Source organism: Diadema antillarum, unplaced genomic scaffold, assembly GCF_040938485.1.
Source record: "Diadema antillarum isolate AM-2024a unplaced genomic scaffold, OU_Dant_1.0 seq00001256_RagTag, whole genome shotgun sequence".
NCBI classification, from domain to species: domain Eukaryota; kingdom Metazoa; phylum Echinodermata; class Echinoidea; order Diadematoida; family Diadematidae; genus Diadema; species Diadema antillarum.
The window spans coordinates 19090-44211 of record NW_027272040.1 but is presented as its reverse complement, the minus strand read 5'-3'; the positions used below and the strand labels follow the sequence as shown (position 1 = coordinate 44211).

General features: G+C 38.4%; 1 protein-coding gene across 1 annotated transcript in view; it reads right to left on the bottom strand.

Annotated features, from left to right (window-relative positions):
- LOC139745339 (protein KIBRA-like) overlaps positions 1-25122 on the bottom strand; it is a 40309-nt gene that overhangs the window by 7115 nt on the left and 8072 nt on the right. The window contains exons 2-11 of the mRNA XM_071655737.1: positions 20253-20293; positions 19634-19702; positions 9368-9603; positions 8912-8960; positions 7058-7217; positions 2864-2960; positions 2205-2362; positions 1483-1642; positions 483-1083; positions 48-159 (exon numbers count right to left, since the gene is read on the bottom strand). Coding sequence (XP_071511838.1) covers positions 48-159; positions 483-1083; positions 1483-1642; positions 2205-2362; positions 2864-2960; positions 7058-7217; positions 8912-8960; positions 9368-9603; positions 19634-19702; positions 20253-20293 — 1683 coding nt within the window. The remainder of the gene's footprint in view (positions 1-47; positions 160-482; positions 1084-1482; positions 1643-2204; positions 2363-2863; positions 2961-7057; positions 7218-8911; positions 8961-9367; positions 9604-19633; positions 19703-20252; positions 20294-25122) is intronic.

The window sequence follows — 25122 nt, the reverse complement described above, 5'->3', positions numbered from 1 at the left end:
AAGATTGGAAGTATCAAACAATAAGTACTGGAAGAAAAGATTCTAACCTCTTTGCCGAAGCCTCATAGACCCCACTGTCTCCTGCCATGGATTCATCTGACACCGCTGCTGTCACACTCCTTGGGGCCCCCATAGCATGGCCAGGCAGGAGATCTACACCTGTTGGGTGCCAAAAGGTAACATCACCATACTACAGATGCACTTTATGACCTCACTTATGACCTCACTTTATGACCTTGCTTTATGGCCTTACTTTGAGGCACTACACAAAAGGGAATTAATTCATCTAGAGCACTTGGTATTTTGTCATCGTGTGTAAATTTCTCTAAAGGACGATGGGAAGATCATGAATAATCTATTGTGTTTTTCAATTAAAACCAATACTTTAATAAACCAGTTATAAGACAGTTTGTGGAGGACACACTCCTGATTGAGGCTGATATTGCAAACATCCACCCATGAAGAATGTGGTGTTATCTTACCTTCACTAATGGGACTCAGCTGCGAATTGAGAAAACCTTCTTGACTGTTGCTCTCAGAGGTGGCATACTTCAAATCCAGTCCAGCTCTCACCATATTATAGCTCCCTCTGGAGCCGTGACCTGGCAAACCTTGACCTCCAGTGACCCCTCCCAGAGGTAGTTCCTGGGAAGTCAGCTGCATTTGAGCGAGGTAAGCGGCTAGCTGCTCTCCATCCATGTCTTGACCATTACCCTCTGGTCTCCTGTGAGTCAGGTGATGATGGTAGGTAGGGGGCCGCCCCTCATACTGTGGGGTACTACCAGGGTGGGGTCCCTCACTACCGGGGGATTTGTGGGCTGCCCCGCCCGGTGATGCAGGAGGGGAGATGGATGAGAGGGAAGAGCGAGGAGAGAGAGACGGAGCAGACAAAGGGGTTTCCCCTGGTTTCACGGTCTGTTGTTGGTGGTGTTGCTGATGATACTGTATATGATGTTGATGAGATTGTTGCTGCTGTTGCTGCTGGAAGTGGTAGTGGTGGGCATGGGACAAGTTTGTGTGGTGGGAAACCACTTGAGTTTGGTAGTCTAGTCCTTCAATTCCACCCTGTAGGAGAGCATCAACCTACCCGGAGAAAAAAGAAATAAAACAAGAAGTACTCTTTACTATGAGTCAGAGGTGTAAGAGCAATACAGCAAAGAAATGATATATGATGAACTTCTTTATATTAGGTGGAAATAAATGTTAACTTTGCTCTTTAGTGTGAAAGGGATTTATCAAAAGTGCACACACCCATGGTAGATTCAAATCATGACTCATCACATCATGACTAAAATGACTTTGCTCGATATTAAAAGAATGGTATGAATGGGATTGACTTGGGAAAAGTGCACTGCCATATTTTGCTGTACAAAATAAAAAAATTGCTTCCATTTTGGGGATCTCCTTCCCCATTATTTCAATCATTCCAATAAATCAAATGTATCTTTACAAGCATTCTTTTCATATCTTTGCCTTCCTTACCTTTCGCTGTATCAGGTCACTCATGACATCAGGTGACTGGTTCAGCTCTGAATTACTGAGGGCGCTGTTCAGGGAGCCTTTGCTTGAAGCCAACGAACCCCGACTTGACGGACCTAACGATCCTCGACTAGAGCTAGATGACAAGGTTCCCATGGACACACTGGAAAGAAAGGAAGTACAGAAAATGGTGAATCCTCTGAAGTGGACAAGATTGGGATATCTCATGTTGTCGCCTCCCACACAATATAAATGCTCCATTTGTCACATTGAAATAGTATCTTGATTTTTAAAAAAAGAAAAAAGATAAGCACATCACAAAAGACATTAACCCGTTGAGGACGAGTCCCAAGTATACTCGGGTAAGTGTCTATGGGAAATGCGTGTTGTAGCAAAATCAGCCCGTCCTCAATGGGTTAACATTGCGAGATGGAAGTCATATAAGGTAAAATTTGGTGCAACAGTACGAGAAAACCCATTTTCTCTTCTTCCCCATGTATCCCTAAAACAGATAACGATCAACTCTGTGACAAGATCTTTTCTCTCGGATGATTGGATGAGGGCAGATAGATGAGAATGACATGAAGCTTTGTTGCTGCAGTCTGTCAGTGAGACCTAGATAAGGTAAGAGAACATGTACCTCTGATAGGGGGCAGATAGAATGACATAAAGAAGTGCCGGGGTCTGTACGTAAGACCAAGATATTAAGATCTGAGGTCCTGTACCTTCGATGGGGATCCTGACTGCTCCTCCTCAGCTGTGCATTCAAAGACTGTTTGTATTGAGAGAGGTCCAGCTGAGAGGCACTGGTCAAAAGTGGTTGTGATGATGACGTTGGTAGAGAGGAGGTTGATGACATCCGATGACCAAGGCGTGAAACAGACTGCATTGTGGGAATGACATAAGTTTTCATATTTACACATCTCAGAGAATATACTTCAATTTAGTTTTATTCCACTTTCATAATTCAGTGGAATATTAAAGTGTTCCTTTAACTTCAAAATCCCTCTAACAGTGAACAGTGGCAGCTTGTTTGAAAGAGATCAAGAGTATTTGTCCATGGATTGCATAGAAAGTTGAGGTAATAAAATGATGATTTTCAATTTGCCTTTTCTGAAGGACATCCTATACACTATCTCCCTTTGTGGCAAAGATATTACAATCAAATGTCACTGATTAGATAATATTAATAACAAGAAAATTTCAAAGAGAATCATCAAAAAACTTACTCAACTTGGCATGAATAAGTATTATAAATAATGAACCATTCAGAAAACTGTTATCTACGCAGTATAACGTTTCATACAAATTGAGTGTCAGGAAAGTGGACAATGGACACAATGAAGAAAGCCTTGGTTGAATTGGAGATAGGTGAGCAGCTTACATGAAGCAGGCCTTGGTCACTGATAGATGACTTGATGATCTGAGGGTCAGTCTGGGTCCTGCTAGATGACCAACCACTGGACATGCCATGCTCCACTCTGAATATCAAAAAGAATAGACACAAAAATAGACAGAGGTCACTACAAGAAAGGAACTCCTTGGTAAGGATTTCAGCTGTAATGCCTCATGTTTGTCCTAATGTCTGAGGCCTCAGGTTTCAGTTCTAGCGGTAGAACAATGCCATAGATAGAAAAGGAGCATTGCAAGTCGTGATGACATCATTCAAATCAATCAATACATTTAGCTAGATAGGATTAGATTGTCAAACAGAAAATAAAAAGCACATAATGTGGATACGATGCTGGAAATAGATCAGACAAGTGGTATTCAGGAATACAGTGTTAACACATCATTTACAAAATGTAGATTGAATTTTCCATTTTGGCAAAAGGCCATGATCCACTTTCTTGAAAAAGGATCTACATCTCTTAAAGGGAAGGTAAACCCAAAGAACAATGTGGATTGAGTGAAAGCAGCAACATTAGTAGAACCCAATAGTGAAAGTTTGAGGGAAATCGGACAATCGATGCAAAAGTTATGAATTTTTAAAGTTTTGGTGTTGGAACCGCTGGATGAGGAGACTACTAGCGGATATGACGTATGAGTGGACAACAATACAGAGAAAATATAAAGGAAATTCAACAAAAATTCACTTTTCTAGAATTATGAAAGAGCAATGGACCAACCGCTTTCAGAAAGCAGGGGGAATAATTGCTACCCTTAACATATGTCAATATCAAGTTGATGGAATTTGTAATTTTCATGAAAAATGGATTTTTCCAGAATTTTCTTTATATTTTCTTGGTATTGTTGTCCACTCATACGTCATAACCTCTAGTAGTCTCCTCATCCAGCGGTTCCAACATCAAAACTTTAAAAATTCATAACTTTTGCATCGATTGTCCAATTTTCTTCAAACTTTCACTGATGTGTTCTACTAATGTTGCTGCTTTCACTCAATCCACATTGCTCTTGGGGTTTATCTTCCCTTTAATAACAAATACCACTCTGAAGCAAATGCTGAATGTCTGTTTGAAATGTTAAAATCTGCACAATGCAAAAATCTAAAGCTGAACTGTTCATTATATACTTATATCTTAGACTGACTTTTGTGGGTTTTCTTTCACAGAAAGTCAGGACACAAAACGTGCCGCACATATTTTAACCCATTGAGGACGGAACACGCATTTCCCATAGACACTTGCCCGAGTATACTCAGAACTCATCCTCAACGGGTTAAGCTTCCATGCAAACAATCACAAATATTACCTCTTTATACTGTATTTTACCATACACAGTGATAACTAGAAATGTCGCTACAGCGACTGGTTATACCCCCGCCAAACAACATTTCATAAGCTTTGGTCAAAACAACATTTCATAAGCTTTGGTCAAAAAACTGAGGAAGTAGTTAAATCCGCAAGATCTTTCCTTGATCTTCTGCCATTAATATGCCGTTACCATGGCAACGTACTTTCGGGTACTGTCGAAAAATGCGTCTTGCACATCTACAACCAAAGGCACACATCTGTACCAAGTTTCATGGAAATTGGGCAAAAACTGAGGAAGTAGTTTGCAACACAAAATTTTCCATCATTTTGGCTCATAATATGTGAGCTGTTACCATGGCAACATACTTTTTGTCACTGTCAAGAAATGTGTCATGCTGACCTATATCCTAAGACAAACATTCAATATGAATTCCATGAGAATTGGAAGAACACTGATGAAGCAGTTTTGCCATGAAGCATTTTGCCCTATATTTTACCAATAACATGCCGTTACCATGGCAACGCACTTTTTGCCACTGCGGAAATATGTGTCTTGCACATTAACATATTCAGATGAACATCTGTACCTAATTTCGTAAAAATTGATCAAAAACTGTGGGAGGAGTTCGCGACGCAAGATTTGTACCCATTTTTGCCCATAATATGCCGTTACCATGGCAACGTACTTTTGGGTACTGTCAAAAAATACGTCTTGCACATCTACAACCCAAGGCACACATCTGTGCCAAGTTTTATGGGAATCGGTTGAAAACTGAGGAAGTAGTTCGCGACGCAAGATTTGCAACGGACCGACCACCCGACCGACCGCCCGACTGCCCGACCGCCCGACCGCCCGACCGCCCGACCGCCCGACCGCCCGACCGCCCGACCGTCCGCTGATTCCTATATACCCCCTTCAAACTTCGTTTGGCGGGGGTATAAAAACCTCTGGTATAATTCTACAACGATAATAGTTGATCTGACAACAGCATTCCTATAATTCATAATCACACAGGCAGACAAGACTTGAACACATACAAACACAAACACACACAAACACACACATACATGTACAGGCATAAGGACACTTTGAAAAGGTCAAGCTATACTTTAAAGACACATTACACTAAAATGAATGAAGTTTGACTGAGCTTCATGACTGTATAACTTGTGACACAGATTATTAGCATATTGGTACATATTGTATGAAAAGTTAAACTCTTCCATTGTTTGTTTGCCTGGTCAATTAAGAAAGATTGGAAATTCACCACTGTACCATTCACAGAAAAAAGTTATAACTGATTTGTTTAACAAAAAAATAAATAAAACAGAAAAACAAGGAAGCATTTTTTTTCCCCTTCAGAGCCACAATTTATTCTGAGGCAGAATCACAAAATTCTACAGAATCTCTTTTCAAATCAATTGTACCTCTGGCAAGCAGTTTATGGCATTTTTTTTAAAATTCTGACTCAAAATTATTCATCTAAACCACTACAATAGAAGCATCTCTAAAATATCAAATTCAGTCTTGCTATTAGCCAGTGTTCTGTGAAACCACTTTCTGAATTTGTTAATTTAATTTAGACATTTCTTACTTCAAGAAGAATGCTGACAAAAGACAAGACAGCGGGGGGAAAAAAAACCAATCCAACATTCAACCAAGAATGGTATCATTTCTCCTGGAAGTGTTCTGTAGTAGAAGTCTCCGGAGAGAGGAGAGATAGGTTTCTGTCCCCTGAAGCAGTCTGCCTACATGTTCCTAGCTAATATTGGTAGAGCCTCAGATTTCAACAAATGTTTGATCAGGTGAGACCTGTGAAGCTAGTTTGAGGCTTGGTGTCCCACTATGCCTTCTTCCCCAGGTCAGTTTATATTACATGCACTATTTCGTCGCTTGCCCGGAAGAAGGGAACGAGCGCGCGAATACGCGTAAAAATAGATTTCGAGAAAAGACCTGCATGAGGTAAGATCATAAGCAATATCATAAAATTTGTAGATTATTCATTATAGCCACTTTAGCTAGTACCAAATTGGAATATTATCTGTTCACTTGTGAATTTTCAGCAGTATTGATATTCAAATATCAAAGATATAGTCAATTGAAACTTTAAATTGCGATTTTCTCGAAATCTATTTTTACGCGTATTCGCGCGCTCGTTCCCTTCTTCCGGGCAAGCGACGATTTCAGCCCACTCGTACGGCACCTTTCAACATTTTTACATGGTATAGAGTATGACTAATGCCACTGAAAATTAGTCTAGTGATACACATAATGTCAAATGAATGTATGTTTGTATAAAAACATGCCTGGGTGAATATATCTATAAGTATTACCATATGTATCATTCATAATCATCATCATCATCATCATAATCATCACTCAATTATCATGATATCATCAGTGGCACCACTTTGAAAATATGAATATCACATTTATCTGACCTCATCCTAACATGCCATAAATGAAAGGGATGAACACAGCTCATATCAAAATTAACCACGATATCAAACCAATTACCACCATGTTCTCTGAATGACTACTCACTCTAACAATGAGCCAAAGTGTAAAGGTATGTTCTCAAGTAATGTAGTTTTATGAATGACAAAGAAAACAGAGGATGATACACACTGAAATGTGTCAAACTTTAGAGTAGACATCAGGACTGTTACTGCTCTTTAAAAGATTCTGTATCTGTGATGTGTTCATAGATAGATACAAACTGTATGTTGGCATGTAGACACCCAGTGTACTCAATGGTCTTCACCAGCCAGGCAAACTAGCATATCCTTATGCATAATCTGCATGAATGTGACATTCATCTGCTATAGACAGACAATGATTATCTAGATATCTTCAAACTTACTGCATGAGAGGAAAGAAGCCTGGGTCCTGGCCCACAATCTGGGCCTGGACTTGAAGGAGCTCATTCCTGATCTGGGCCACCCTGGCTTTAGCTTGGGCTACCTGTGCCTTCAGCTGGTCTGGGTCATACTTGGTACTCCCATTAGAACTTGTGGAATTCACTGCAAGGAACAGACAGAGGGGATTCAGGGTAAAATACTGTAAAACCAGAAATATTTCAAGGCACGTGGACTGGAGCTGATGGCCTTTTCCGCGACATGAAATTTTTGCAAATTGCTATGGGCATTCAATGCATATAATGTACATACAAGAAGTCTTGCATGCATTTTAACTTTGCGAATCTTGCCTCTCCTAAAATTTGCGAAATTAAAACGCATGTGAAAATGTGTGGTTTTACAGTATACGGATTTAGCTGAAATGAGTACAGGTAAAGATTATCAGGGCTCATTAGATGTATATTGTATCTAGTAGTCAAAGCTCTTTTATTCAGCATGGATGAATAGACCAGCTGGGCACTTTGTATATTAAATACAATATTAAATGACTATCACAGTGATCAATATTACTTTCTCTCTGTTTCACAATTCTATAAAATTCAATACCAAACATGCACTTGGCTCTACATTGTAATCAGCTGAAGAGGTTTTATTGGTTACATTTAATACAAAATGCACATCTAGCATTTGCAAGTGAAACATTGCATAACATTCAAATTTGTAGCCTTATTATATTCAGCAAAATATTGACTGTGTAAACTATCTGTATTGAGTTCAAGATACCGGTATGTCATATTTTGCATTTATGTAACTTTAGCTTATCTTATCAGTCAGATCACATTCCAAATGCCATAAAAACTCAATGAGGACTTTTGAAATGAAAACACACACCCCTCACTCCAATCAAGCATTGAAGAATGTTAAAGCCATCAAGGCTATTTACAAACTGTAAGCACATAGTTTCTGTCAATTCATTTTCCCCTCTGATACACAGCTATAATTAAACCCTAGCATTGTCAATCTTACGTTACTTCAAGCAGAACTTGGATGATTAAAACCTGTGACGATAAGATCAAGTATACAGTGTGAGGGCGGAAAGCTGCTATACATAGAACTTTATTGTATTGATTCATTTGTTCTTTTGATACCAAATGGCAGGTGGTAGCCAGTGGAGGGAGGATTCTGCATACCATCAAAAACCATTCTCACAAGCTTGAACATGAAATAGAGGCATCATACAAATATCTTCATACCAAGATCTTCTCATAATGAATATGATGTATACAAAAGGGGGATCAAAAACAAGCACTCTTGATCTTTATCACATATGAGAGAACAGCTGGGACCATCTACACACTCTGTAAATCCAATGCAGTGGTATACACTCTCATACACGGGGTAAGATGAAATCCCCGTGATTTCTGGGGCGTGCAATAAGCACCTATTTCTACATTATTCCATCCTACAATCAATCACTATGTCACAGGTCTACTACAGACAAGTTGAGAGAAGAAAGGAACATGGCACAGATAACTGTCAAAAGTTTCTTTTAACAAACTTCTGGCTGACTGCTGGCTTTCAAAGTTAGAGCATTGTTTGCCTAGAAATCAACTTAATGCCCTAAACTACACAATTAGAATGAGGACAACAATTTGGAATTGGACCATTAAACTCTGCTAACATTAAGTAGAACGGGAGAAAAGATCACAAAAGTACCGGGACTGCAACAACAAAAATACAGAACAGAGAAAATGGATGACGGAAGGGAAAGGAGAAAGAGAGAAAATGAATGAGAAGGGAAAGGAGAAACAGAGAAAATGGCTTACAAAGATTGACAACAAAACTCAAAAGATACTCACAGCTTGAGTGTGACTGCCAACCACTCAGTGCCTCACTAGACTGTCCAATCTGGAACGATATGAAGATTGCATCAAATCACTGATTCCAAATCTGTGTTTTAGAATCTCAACAGAAGGAACATTATATGAAAGAGACAAGTGTAACTTCAGTAAAACTTTCTTTATGTCATTACATGACCTAGCCTTCAGTAATGCCCTATGAAGGGAGCCTTCAAAAACTGTAACCTTACTGGGGGAAAAAGTTTTTGACTTCCCAGCAATCAAAAAGGTGTGCCTCTAATGATATTAGTTGAATTTTACTTAGTCAGATGCAGTCAGTTAACAAAAAATATTCATGACATCTTTCTTACAAAATCCTTTTTAAAATCTTTTCATTCTGATTGATGAATGTGAAGTGCATCCATGACCAAAAACACTAACTAAGGCTCACTGTCAGACACTAGTCACAAATCTTACCTCTTCCTTACTGAGGTGTATACCATACTCCTGTATGTCAGTCAGAGAAGACGTGGAAGGGTGCTGCTGAGGGGCTTGCAGGGGGCTGGGCAGGGGGCTGGGCAGGGGGCTGGGCTGGGTGGCATCAGGGGCAGACTGGGGAACATCGGCATTGGTAGTTTGCTGGAGGTAGGCCTTGAGCATAAACTCCTGTTCCTTGCGCCATTCGATCATTGGGTTTTCCAACTGATTGGATTCTGTGAGGGAGACAGATTCAACAACACACTTTACATGTGTTGCTTGAAGGTTTTACACTATACACTATGGACTGCCACAAAACAACATCACAAGTTGAAAATGAAGAATTCCCTGTTAAACCATGGAGCTTCATCATGTAGCTCCAAGTTTAAAAAGTACATTTACAATGTAAAATGTACAGTTGTACAGTGGGCATGTAACTTACAGCATTCATATTTCGTTTCTGAATGTAAAATCTAAATCATATTGCATATTTTACTGACTATGTAGTTAACAACTTTTCTCTTGTCCAGAAATTCTTCTGAAAAAAAAAAAAAAATGTAATACCAGACCGAGTATGAAATATGACACACATGTAGGAGAACAGTGCAGTTTAGAATTGGGGAAAAAACTTCAATCCCTGCACCCTTGGTGAGACCTACAAGTGATCACATGTCAAAGTTTGACATTCCTCCCATCTGTAACTCATACACACACACACACACACACACACACACACACACACATACACACACACACACACACACACACACTGCTGTCACATGGCTTCTACACCACTTGTCTCTCACTTCATTCTGCCAAAGACCTATCATTCTTCTCACAAACTGGTAACAACCACAAAATTGTAGTTCTAGTGGATTTTGCACAACATCGTGTACAGCATCTCAGGTACGTGTACATGCCCCACAAGATTTCTCTCTGGGCAAGATCAAATTACTGTTTCTGTTTCAGAAATACTATGCAGAACGTGAAGAAATTCAAGCTAGAGATATTTTTGAAGAATGTTTTCACTGACTATGTTTCTTGCACTGACCTTTGTCAGAGATCCCTAGAAGAGTCACTAGAAGGGTCACCATGCCAACAAGAAAGAGGTCAAAGGACTAATATTTAGAAAGTTACTCTCACATGTCTAACTCTGATTCCATCTCACCCTTCCTACCCTTCTAATGGAAGATATTAACACACAAACAAGTAGGCCTACTTCTACGGCACAGTTTGTGTTTGTCCTCTTCACTATCAAATAAAATGCAGTCTCTTATTTCTTGAGTTATCAGACTGATATATGCACCAGATTTACTTCACATGATGAAACTGAAAATGCTAGTTATTCTCCCTGGAAGCAGAATCATGTGTATATATAGGGCCTACTGTATTTATGTGTTTTTACCTATTGAAGACCACTTATTAGTATACTCAAGCAGATGTCTATGGGAAATGCTTGTCTTCTATACACTACAGGTTAAACGACAAAGCTTAATTGAACGACAAGAGCTAATCAGCTGAAAAAAAAAAGAGATGCATGTTAGAGCACACACTTTTGTTTTTACAAATTTTTGTGAAAGATCACAAATGTAACGCACAGCTACAAGATGTAGGCCTACATACTTGTAGGCCCTGCACGCAGGTGGTTGATGTGGGATTGTAGCTTTTTCACAATACTGTCAGACCATCAAGTTCTATAAAGACTGTCCATGATGAGGCTAAGAACACACCTTGTTTTCTGAGCCAAAGTTCATTGTGGTCAGACAATAGCTCATCCTAACAACCCTTGACCATGGACTGTATAGCATCCTGCAGACTGGATTGGCTAAGACTTCCTAAGCAGGGCTCTGAATGGCATTCTTTGTTGATTACAAGACAGCTAGCTTTAAAGGGCAAATCACCCCACAGACACTAGCAGGTGGACTGCTGTACAGACAACCCTATGTAGGAAGTCCCCCTGGATTAATGCAATACAAGGGTAAAATGTACAAGGTATCATCAGAGAAGAGAATAATTTGATGAAGGAGCAACGTCTGGGCAGCCATGTGGTTCCAATGCTCTAGACCAGGATGTGACAGTCACTGAAAAAAAAGACTTTTCCTGCATAAATTTGTTATTTTAGTTGAAAAGTAACATAAAATCAATTCATATCATTTTTCAGTTTGATGTATTTCTGGTGCAGTACTAGTAGAGTTCATGCTCATTAACTCTTTACAGAGATCAAAGTACATCAGGACTATGAATTACAGCATTTAATATGAGTCACTGCCAAGATTGAACGAGGAATATAATTGAGCAATTTTCTCTTTAAGTTGTTACCACACAGCATTCTGAGAAGAGAAGACCCAGTCCAGCCCACAGAGCTGGCCAAACAGAATGGAATGTCGGGGAACAATAGGCAGCTAGGAAGTGGGGACAATAGTGCTAGACTCACCACACAAATGGCTACATGCCAGGCACATTGCTGAGAGTAAAGTCAGCCAGTAAACAGGCATGAGCTGCCAGGCAAGAATGGAATTGCGTTGGCCTACATTGTATTCTCTGAAGCAGAACCTCTGCACTGAACTACCCAACCAGCCAGAAACAATGTCTCTTTATCTTTCACTGCTACAATTCTATGTCATGGCGACGGAAGGTCTCAATATTTGGAAATTTCAATAAAATGCATCACATTGTCATAAACAAATAATAGTAGTGGCGCCTTCATGGACTAGCTATTTCATAACAAACACTTGCAACAATGCCATAACATCATCACACCTTGACATAACACACAATTCAGGGTTGAAACATGGAAAAGAATTTAAGCAGTCAAGGTATGATCACGTAGGCCTACATGTAGGCCCTACAGTCTGTAATGTGGACTATCATTACATGGAAAGTGAAGAGAACATCATACAACGTAGCTGACCTCTCTGTATTCATTGTGTACAATGGTATGTCCAAATGGCAGTCTAGGAATTGAGTTCAAGGAGACCCAATATCATCAGATCACTGACACCATACAGTAAACAACAACTGCCACAACATGCACATTATAATGAATCCAACCAGAATGATCCATTTCAACAGACGCAAACTCAATTGCCTGTGAGAAAAGATGATCAACTGTTGTGGAAAACCATAACAAACTAAAAAAAAAAAAAAAAAAAAAAAACTCAGTGCAAATTGGTCTTTTGGTGGAAAAAAGATGGCTGAGATATCTTGCCAATGTATTCATAGAGGTTATTATGGCAGTAAACTGCAGAGCTACATTATAGTACATTGTATGTACATGTAACTCAGTGGATTCCTCAAGAGAAATCCTAATGAAATCCCTTAATAATGACAAGACTCAAAACCAACTGCTGAATATTTAGGCCCTATAACATAAACTGTAAACTTGTCAGAATTTAGAGACAATACAATGATAGCCCCACAACTGGAATCCTATTCCTCTTGGGGAAGAAATAAAATTACTGCAGTTCACATTAGCTCATAATTCATAATTATGCATCATTAAAGCTTTACATGATCAACTACATTGTACTTTATTCATGTTCTACGTATGTACTGTACTGACCAATAAACCCCAAAGCTTGACAAATGCAATCACCAAGTCTAACTTCATATATTGAAATAAAAGTAAAAAAGTAGGTGAACTGTGAACCTGTGTGATTTACTGTAGCAATTCAGACAAGTTAGCTAAATCTTCCAAATTACATGCTTGACTGCTGATTTCACTGGTTCATCACAACACAGAACAAAACAGAGAACTACATTGTACAATGTATCATTTAATTCAAACAAATGTTAAGAGTTCAGTGGAGAAACAAATGTACAAGCTATGAAGTGTACATCAACTCAATGTACAACACATGATCTGACAGAGAATTATTTTAATTCAAGCCAAAACATAGTTCTCAGAAGGGCTCAAATTCATCTTTTAGTTTTACCATCTGGAATTTGCTTAGATCCACGATAGGCCTATATTTAAAGGGAAGGTACATGTTGTAAACCCAAAGAGCAATGTGGATTGAGTGAAAGCAGCAACATTAGTAGAACACATCAGTGAAAGTTTGAGGAAAATCGGACAATCGATGCAAAAGTTATGAATTTTTAAAGTTTTGGTGTTGGAACCGCTGGATGAGGAGACTACTAGAGGATATGACATATGAGTGGACAACAATACAAAGAAAATATAAAGGAAATTCAACAAAAATTCACTTTTCTAGAATTATGAAAGAGCAGTGGACCAACCGCTTTCAGAAAGCAGGGGGAATAATTGCTACCCTTAACATACATGTATGTCAATATCAAGTTGATGGAATTTGTAATTTTCATGAAAAATGGATTTTTGTAGTATTTTCTTTATATTTTCTTGGTATTGTTGTCCACTCATATGTCATAACCTCTAGTAGTCTCCTCATCCAGCGGTTCCAACACCAAAATTTTAAAAATTCATAACTTTTGCATCGATTGTCCGATTTTCTTCAAACTTTCACTGATGTGTTCTACTAATGTTGCTGCTTTCACTCAATCCACATTGTTCTGGGGGTTTATCTTCCCTTTAAAGGGTCTACCAAGAATCTAGTCTGGCTGACGCAATTTGCCAGGATAATGAGTTCGTTTGAAGCATTTTGAGATCAAAAGTGTAGAATTAATTTTGATCGTATTATAAATGTAAAATTTTTATTCCTGAAGCGCCCTTCCCATTCAGTCGTGGGTAGTGTGACATGATGATCAATCTTGTATGAAAATATACAACTGTAGATCACTCTTAGTCTTAATGTGGAAGATCGGTGGTTACTGTTGTGGCCTGATTTATCTATTATCAATAATCAATAAAATAAACAAGGCAATCGCCGAATTGTGTCTCGCCCATTCGCGTACAAGGAATTAATATTTTTTATAACTCCCACAAGTTAATTGACCTGCTTATCACCTTTGACCTTGTGGTGACCTTCAACACACTAAGGGACATTCACCATCCAAGTTTGGTCACAAACGGACAAAGGGATCAAAAGTAATGAGCCATAATCGAAACGCGCCATAAAAACTTAACATTGGGCCCTAAAAATTTGTTGACCCCTTTCTGTGACCTTTGACCTTGTGATGACCTTTAACTCCCCAAGGGACATCTACCGTCCAAGTTTAGTCACAAACGGACATAGGGATCAAAAGTTATGAGCCACAATCAAAACGCGCCCTAAAAACATAACATTGGGCCTTAAAAGTTTGTTGACCCCTGTCTGTGACCTTTGACCTTGTGACGACCTTCACCTCCCCAAGGGACATCTTCCATCCAAGTTTGGTCACAAACGGACAAAGGGATCAAAAGTTATGAGCCATAAACGAAATGCGCCCTAAAAACTTAACATTGGGCCCTAAAAGTTCGTTGACCCCTGTCTGTAACCTTTGACCTTGTGGTTACCTTCCACTTCCCAAGAGACATCTACCATCACCCAAGTTTGATTGCCATTGTAGCAACATGTGCTGAGTTACGTGTGATAAGAGAGTCTTGCAAGTAAACTTTAATGTATGACCTCAAATGACCTTCGACCTTATCATGTGACCTCTTACGGCACCATAACATGAAGGTACCCCCAGTGCATCCATCACCCAAGTTTGATTGCCATTGTAGCAACATGTGCTGAGTTACGTGTGATAAGAGAGTCTTGCAAGTAAACTTTAACGTATGACCTCAAATGACCTTTGACCTTATCCTGTGACCTGTAACGGCACCATAACATGAAGGTACCCCCAGTGCATCTATGACCCAAGTTAGGTTGTAATCCAAGCGACTTATGTGAAGTTATTTGTCAAAAGAGAGTCTTGCAGGTAAACTTTATAAAAGAGAGTCTTGCACATACTCTTTAATATATGACCTCAAATGACCTTTGACATCATCACATGACCTCTGACAACACCATAACATGAAGATACCCCTAGTGCTTCTATCACCCAAGTGTGGCTGCCATTGCTGTAACAGATGCCAAGTTATGCATCATAAGAGAGTCTTGCAGGTAAACTTTAACATTTGTGACGGACGACGGACGGACGACGGACGGACGCCATTTGGATCCCTTAGTCTCGCCTTCACCTCCGGTGGGCGAGACAACAATATAGGGGCCTACATAGCAACCACAGTTAGGTATGCTCTGAGTCTGAGACTGCAGTACTTCATGAAAACCTTTTGGGTCAATATTTCACATTTCTGTTGTTACCCAACTGAAATGTTATTATGACATTCTTTCATACTTTTTATTTTTAAATATAGGCCTATGTGTAAGCGTGCATTTTACAGCGATAGTTGACAGTTCTGCAGGCATGGGAACTATGTTTTCCCTTTAACAGATTCTCAAAGTCACAAAGTCAAGGACAATGTGTGGTTATGGCAGGCCTATATTAAAGTTGGTTTGATACCTGGTATGTGTAGGTGTGTATGTCCTTGTGACACACCCCATCAGTCTTGCCCTTCACTACCTGTATGTGATCTACAAAGTGTCAGGGACATGTCAGGACTGTACCAAAATATGCACAACTTGACAGTCCAACTTGATACAATCCATTACATTATCAGGTACATACTGGTCCTTTTCCCAATTCCATTCTCCTTTACATGGAAATCTATCAATTTGAAAGTTTACTGTTTGATTGTACACATTGTATGTACATATGTACATGGTATATGAAATACCAGCTTGTATTACAAATTGTAACAGAAAGAAAGCAAATTACATGTAGTTCATTCTTATAGGGCCTACATGTAATCACTTTTGCTTTGTCCCCTAATTTATGAGAAAGATACAAGAATCTGCCATTAAGCCAAAGCAAGCAATAGAGAAAAAAAAAACAAAAGAATGGAAATTATTGGAATTTATGAAAGAATGGTGACTGCATGTACGTGGAGGCAGTGGTTGAAGTCATGCATGGCTCAGTACAGGACTTGCATTATCAACCACAGCTATGCCAACAATGTCACAAGTAGAGAGAAAAAACACTAATCCACTGATAAGGACCTTACCTCAGCCATGTCATCAACAGGAGTTTAATACACTAGTCTACAGGGCAGACTCTCTATAGACAGATGGGTACATCCATGTTAAAGTTCTGCAAGTTACATTGTATGTTCATATTGTCACTATTTTTCTTACATGACATGTACACCTGTGTACATGTACAATCATGGAGGTACATTCGTAACATTGGTATTCAATCGGGATCAAGATCTTTTCAAAGTCTAAAGCAATTACTGATGCTACATGCACTTACTTTGGAGTGAGACTACATGTAGAAACACACAATTCACTCTTCTCTACACATTGGTATGCACACAAACATGTACATTGTAGTAAATGTCTTTCTGATATTCATCAACTGTACAAACTCTTTGAACAGTTTTTTTCTGCGTATCAACAATGTATTGTAGGTGAAGAAAAATTAATGGCAAGACTTTTTTCTTTTCTTTTATTGCCTGAAAGAGCTCAATTATCATTTTGAGCATCTGAAAGGTCCACAACTCAAACAAAGTTTATACCATCACAATTCATAAAAATGAGTACTTGAGAGATTTTTCTATCGTCTGAAGGAGTTCTATGACCCATTTGGCCAATCAGGCAAGTCTTACCAGTAGTCGTACTTCAGACATAATATGTAACTTGTCTTCACTGTGCAATGTCTACACTACATGTACATGTATGTCACATCATCATCCTCTCAGCCCAGCTCTCAGCCAAGGGGGATTGCTGGAGTACCTTACCATCCTGTTTGTTCCATTTATTCTACCATCATTCATACTGTAAATCCCTTATGGATATCATTGAATACACTGTGCATCATAAAGCATTACACCATGTACATAAAGCAGTATATAATTTTCCTCTTTTATTAGAGAAATCTTTCAGGATAAAATCAATCGCAGCAAACAACAACCACAAAACCAATATATATCAACACAATATTCTGATAAACCATACAATAATTTGCCATTCCAGTGTTTTAATGTCTCACTGCATAGTAGTCCCCCTCCCCCCCCCCCCCCCCCAAAAAAAAAAATAATGTTTGGTTTGATCATTGGTACTGTTCCATTGTATCTCAAGTTCAAAGACTCTCTTAAATACCTCTCTTTTTAATGTGGGTTTCATTTATGCAGCGAAGTCAATTCATAAATCCACACATGCAGTCACGAAGAAATGCTGAACCACACAGAAAATTCTCAAAATTGTCCCCATTTAAAATATATGTGATAAAACCCGATACAGTTTAGAATGAAATCGCACATCTGTAAAGTGATTACTTTGTACGGGTAATCAGAATAACCTGTGATACAACTATCAAGAGTTCTTCTTTTTGTGTCTAGGCCACATGCACATGTATGTGTTGTGAACCAGAAAATCTGGTTTGAATGGACAGTCCAAGTTTCTCCAATTTCTCCTTCTATACTGAAGGAGAAGATCAAGAAGTATTTGGCTCTATGGAAATATACCTCCCCTCCCCACCATTAAAAAGTCAAAGAAAAGGATAAAAATTGTGTTATCATCACTAACATTTTCAGTACACTGTAAAAAGTCTACAGTACTGATGCACTATGCACAACTTTCTTCCACCATTATAGACAGGTTCCATTGGATTGATGATAGACCTAGGTGCCTATTGAAGATTTGATAAAAGACAGTCTTTAATAAGGAAATTCACATTTTACAATGTAATTCTGTTTTGGATGATGAGATGGTCAGGCTTGAAACAAGGCTAAGCTGTAAGGAGATTGACATGATATGCCTCCTCTAGTCACAGGGGATGATCAGTGGATTATGTGTAACAAAAGGATGTGTTCTTGGTTGATTCTTTTGTCATACACAACAAGCCTATTCCTCCTCAGTGTATGTAGGAAAGACAAAAGACACTCAAGGTCTCCTGGAACAAAGCCTACATTCTTTCACGCTTCTAGGGTAGGGGCACTCTCTGGTATTTGATTCCTTGTCTAGGACATCGTTTCGTTTTGAAGAGACTAATCAGCTCATTCTATCAACCCATTCATGACACACTTGTAGGTCTCATTCCAAACTGTGTGTAAGATGGAGATAGCATTCTATTGTCATTTTCTAAGAAGGAAGCTGCTGAGATAAAATCACTGTGGTCTGGATCTATCTTATGACAAGACTATCTCAAAGAGAGAAAGACAGTTGCCAAGGAAACCTATTTTTATGCCTAGATATTGATATGACATGAGTGTGTTTAGTCCCATTCACTTATACAATACTGTACCTAAAAAAATCTTTAACTGTACAAATTGCAAAAAGAATGAGATTTCCATCTGAACATTCCTACATTCCTTTCCTTTGTCTCAGCCCTTATCTCTAAGAAAAATGCACAATACAGAATGGTCAAACACACTCTTCATAGTGAATGACATCAAATGTAAAAGAAAAACAAAACAAGAAAGAAATAAGATGGAGTTTGCGGAAATCCAGACTACAAATACCAGAATTCAATTCAGGCAAGATATCAAGAAGTAAAGCAATGGATTATGCCAAGGCTCCTGATTAAAAGATAATGATACTAATATTTCCTGTCCTAATACATTATCAGCCTCCACTCCCATTTTTTAATTTCCTTTAGATACATTTTGCCGTTGATTCTGTCCTCTTCTTTCTCCTCAAGTCATGATATGACTGTATCATCAAGACATTTAAAACAATGCTCATTCTTCTTGTTTTTAAACAAATCCACCATTTTGTTTTTTGCAGGAATTCACATGCTGGCTTGCCTAAAATCTATGGTAGTCCTTAAAATTCAGCAATACTTTGTATGGCACTTGTGTTCCTACATTTCTTGGCCCTGTGTTCTCTATGTACCACAAATGGGAGGCAGCTACATGTATGCAAAACGGAGGTCTGTCTTGTGCTGTGTCTTGCATATATGGATGTATTCGCACAAACTAACAAACATTCACACACAGCAACCAACTTATATACAATCACACAGACACAAACTAATACAATCTAGGTCAGGAAATAAGAGGAAAAGAAAAGGATTTAAGACATAGTCCTTCACTTAGATACATGTACACTGTAATTTCCATTTATGACGAGAGGAGGTTTTTGTCTCTCAAAGGTGATTCAAAGACTCAAGATCTGTTTCTCAATAATATTCTCTTTTTTTTTTCAACTTCACGCATCCACTCATTCTTCCCTGCCCATGAAAATAACATGTTCCATGTTATTCATTCCATTATATAAACGGGAAAGGGAGAGAAAAAGACAATGAGAGCAAAGAATGACTTACGGTCAATGTGGTTGATGTAGTAGACCCCCAATGACGGGTCAACGCTCTCCTCCCAGCCAAATGGTAGCTCTAAAATACAAAATGCACAGAGTTGATAATCAGCAACGACAGCAAATGTAACAAAAATATTTGATGCATGTGATACTACACATACAATAAACAATGTTCACACTGGATGCTTGGTACAATTGTAGTACAGTTCTGTATAAGGCCCGTACAAAGTGAGTGTTGAGTTGGATCAGTATCTCATCCAGTGTGAGGCATATCTATCACACATAAAGCTCCCTTTTATAGTGTACATCTTTTCTTTATATTGCCTTTGAACCAAATCTAAATTGTTTATTACAACTCAAAATCACAAAGTATGAGGAAAATAAAACCTGTAATAATCTAAGCACTAATTACAAAATGTACATCCAATAATTCAATGAATATGGTATCATAATACAATAAACCTATTTTACATGTACTTTGTACATTGTAATTTGTGAGAAATATTCTAAAATTGATTGAAATACAATATGGATATTTGTAACGTACAGTTGTAAATATACTTTGTACTGGTACTATAAATGATGCTTAAGAGTTCTTCATAACAAGTTTATGGAAATTCACTTACCATTGCCGACACAGTCTGCAAAGCTCATTGGCTTCGTTATCCTGAAAGAGAATGAGATGGAGAAGGAAAAGCAATGCTTTTAAAAGGATCTATCAAAGTAGAGTTAGATGTACAGCAACATATAAATCACAGTAAATGCAAACTATTGATATTATTGGACATTGGAGAAGCGATTTGAATGAGAACTTGCATTTTCAAGCAAAGCACAAAGCTACAGTGTACATACATCCATTCAATGCCCAGCTTTAAAATCTAAATGTACTGAAAATATTGCAATACAATTTTCAGAAAACAAGAAAAGAAACCCACAAGTCTGATAGATCCAGAAACGTTAAAATCCTTATACCCATTCCAAGGATGGGAAACCCCGAGTTTCAGCCCAGCTGTAAATTGAGATGGTGAAGCTGTAAAGCTTGTTTCTTTGATTTCTGTGGCAGGACTAAAACTTGACTTGCAATGAGCCTTGTGGAGAAGTCAGCATTCGCATCACATGGCGCAACCAGTCTTTGCGTTGGTCATGCAGCAGCTCACTGACCAAATGACACAATTATAAAATGCGTGAAAACAGGACAGATGACAACTTTCACTCATTGCGCATGTCCCCTATGGTGTTCTTAAACTACAAATAAAACAAACTCAAACACACATTTTACATAGTGTACCTGACCAGTAAATTGCTTCACTCCGCGAAACACCCAGCTAACAGTTTACTCAATCTTTGGGCACATGTACAATGTCCTATTGTTTTGGCGTGTTGTTGTCGTTTTGCCGTTGCTATTATTTTTTACCAATCACTAACATCAACGCATGTGAATCTATCTAAGTTTCTTTAATATTCAATATGATGAAATATTCCACACTCTTCAATTCCACACACTGTAATCTTTGTACAAATTTTGCACACTACATTGTATGAGAAAACTTTCCTTTGGGCTACACCACTGGAATATCCCGCAAGCTTTACGAGATCATGTAATACACATCATGTCACCTGTATTGGTGCTGACAATTAGCCTCACCATTAACTAACTCGACAATAACCCCCTGTCTGGTATGGCAAGGTGATCACACATTCCACACACATTTGGCATCTCATCACAATAGCCACTGCTAGGCTTGATTGAAGGATAGCAAATATCGGTAGGTGAAAGAAACTATGAAGAAGAACACTTAGACTGCTTTAGAGCAATGAGAAAGAGAGAGAGAAACACAACACAAAAGCATGTCATAACAAACAAAGTGTATTTAAAAAAAGTCTTTTGAGTTGATTTTTTTTTTTTTAAAGAGTCATTCTATTTTCAGCCTAAACACTCGTAAGAAATGATACCACTCGAGGGCCTCCTATCTATTTTTACTATTTGGAAAATCTTTCCGGAATGCACTTTTCTAAAGGATAGAGGATTTGTCTTTCATTGACACTATTTGTCTCTACTCTCTGTGTTTTCCCTCCTCAAGTAACCTTGAGATGGATTCCACAAGACATCCTAAACTACAAACATCCTAGTCACACTGTTGCTGGTCTAAGTAGTTGTGTAGATGCAAGGCCCTTTTTTGAGATGATCAGAGGCCCACTGCGAGATTGTAGGGTCACTAAAATATATGTTTCTCTAATAAACCAAGCACACGAACCTCTATCTTTTAGGCTGGATTTAATGCATCTTAAACACAGCCATTATCTGTGCTCAACATATGAAATTATTACAATACATAATCATTGTGATATGGATGTGTGAGTGTGTACAATGTACATGTACAAACATGTATTCACACCTAAATGTGAACCCAATATGCAATGATGTTGATACTTTGTAGGTCACTGGTCAGCAAAATTCAGCAAGTGTATGGAGCACTGGACAGGAAATATGTCAGATCACAGATGTAGTGTAAACACTGGATACAATCTAGCAATGCATACAGTGTATACTGCATGATGCCTGAAGCACCAAACAACACTCACCATTGATTATGAGTCAGTCCAAGAATGTATTAACCTGGTTACATCCATCTCATGGGGAACATTAAAGAGACATGTCATGAGTAGCCTCCAGGAGCTAGCTACACTGTACCTCAATGGACACAGGGATAAAGAAACAACTGCATGTCATGACATGGCCATCTCCTTGTAGAGTGGAGACAACGCACACGAAAGTGATCAATAGCAAGCAACAATAGCAAGAATTCTGATCGATGCTCGACATTCACGCTTCTTAACTGGACTATTTTGGCTCCGTAAGTCACTTGACCCATGAAGCACCCCATGAGTGTCAGCTTGTCATACATAAAAGGTGCTGAGAATCAATAAACTAGATAATCAATGGCCATCAAGCCCCCATCTCTTGATCATCATTTAAAGGGACACGGGCCAGCCCTCATTAGCTTATCATTTCAACTTTGACAAAACCCAATTTGTTTGTGGTTCCTAGAATCAGTCAGAAACCTGCCTACTTTGATGTTACTTGTAGTTGGAAGTGAAAAATAAAAGTAATGGCAATCACACTGACACAGATTTATAGCAGGATCCAAATCTCAATATTTGCATCACTATCTGTATCTTAAGATTTTCGGTGGTGTGGACATACTGTAAAAATCTCGCTAGTTACATCACAATCCAAGTCCAAGAAATCTTGTACAAGACTGTAATTACAATGTATTTCAGAGTTATAGAGCTCTACTATTTCAGAAATACATGTAGCAGGATAGTTTGCATCATGGCAAGTGTCTCAACACTGGAGCAAAAAATCTCTAAATTTCTAATCCCATTGTTTCAAACCCAGTTTATACCTGCCATCTTTACAAGACTTTGCTGTCATTTTCAGTGCAGTGAATGCCCCTTACATTGTATACACTAAAATTAGTTCAAAATACGAGCATCTTTTTGCTCGTATACATGAAGGATTTACTTTTTTTTTGAACTTTTTATCACTTTGATGATCAGTTGAAAGCATGCCATCAGTTTGTTTAATGTAGTAAACCACGGCAAATTCTAAAAAGGCCCAATTTCTTGGTGTTGATGTTCAGTAAACGCACAAATTGCATGGCCAAGCCCCACAAATTAAACCCAGACCAATTGGAGGTCTGGCCCAGGCCTTGGTATAAATAGGGTCATAAAGTCATGGTCTGTAAGGCATTTATTTCTTTTTAAAGTACAAAATGATGACTACATGTGTCTTACTGTATGTGCCGAACTCAGCTGATTTACACAGTTTACAAAACTGTAGTATAGGAAACACATGCATGGTTGTACACTGTACACTTTATTATCATAAAACTGGTTTTCCACAAAAGAATTCCACAAAATTTCATTTCTCAAGAAAAAAAAAATACACATTCCCTTGACTTGTCACTAAATTTTGTTAATGGTAATATTATCCCCTCCCTTTTGAAAGAGACAAGTCAAGTGCTCTTTTATAATGCGAGAAATGTAAAATACATGCAAAAAGTTTTGTCTATGCAATGCATTGAATGTCAGTGGCAATTTGCCAAAGTTTCGTGCAGTGAATGTTTTCGGTTAATACGGTAGGCCCAACTCAACCTATGCTTTGATAGCTGTTTTAACCACTGACTTGCTAAACATCCATGAACAGAAATGGATTACAGAATTGATCTACATCCCATACTACAATTATATGTACAAGTACAAACTGTATCTAGTGTGTTTTGTCACAATAGAATCTCAGTGTATGGATGAAATGAACTAGGAATAAACACGTATCAACTTCTGTTCCTTCGACGGAGAAGACAAAAAACTTGTAAGATCTCACAAACACATTACTGTAGAAACTCAAAGATATAGAACAAATGATAAAATGGAACTTCAAAATTATTCGAGAAAAATGACAACCTTCATATTATAGGAATGTTTTGTCCGAGCTGAATCTCAGTGGGAACCAGGATATTTTTTTGTCAGACTCCAAACTCACTTTGATATTGATATTGTTCATTGAATGAGAGAATGTTTCTGATTTCAGCACAGATTTCATGTCTAATCTCTTCCTTGAAAACTGAATACGGCTCTCAATTTGAAATTTCGTCCCAAGTTTCAGTTCTTCAGATATCAACTAAGAATTCTGTACTTTCCACATTCCTTGCCCCCAAAAAAGGCAAAACTACATTGTCCTGACAGGTAACATGTCAAGAATGCAAGACCTGTCAACATTCATGCAGCTGTAACTTATCACATCAAACATGGAACTTTTCACACTTCTTACTTGTACATTGCAATGTGCAAGTGTAACATTAAACATTGATTGGTATGGAAATGGAGAAACAGTCTCTTGTTGGTTTGGGTCCCATGACATCATACATAATCACTTGTGATAAACTTGGTATTGCAATTTGCATTTGGGCCCCCCCCCCCCTTCCACATGCTTTGGTACTGCAATTTTCTTACATCTGTAAGAGTACAAGTACAATGTATAATGTACACCAAACGTAAAGAGGTTTAAGAGTTGGAGTTCCAATTGGCTGAAATTATTCAAACAGTTGTCAGATTTCTATTGATGTACAAAAGAATTTCATAGGTGCATTTGTGCCTTTGATGATCGATGGTCGACGCCGCCGTCTTGCTGAGCAATCTGGGGGGCGTTTCATCAACGAGTTCGTCGGAGATTTCACCGACAAATTTGCTATCAGCCAATCAGACCAAGGATTTCATTAGCTTTTAACAGTTGTCAGTGTAAATCCTTGCGTCTGATTGGCTGATAGCAAATTCCCCCAGGGGGGCGTTTCATCAACGAGTTCGTCGGAGGTTTTCACCGACGAATTTGCTATCAGCCAATCAGACGCAAGGATTTACACTGACAACTGTTAAAAGCTAATGAAATTCTTGGTCTGATTGGCTGATAGCAAATTCGTCGGTGAAAACTCCGAC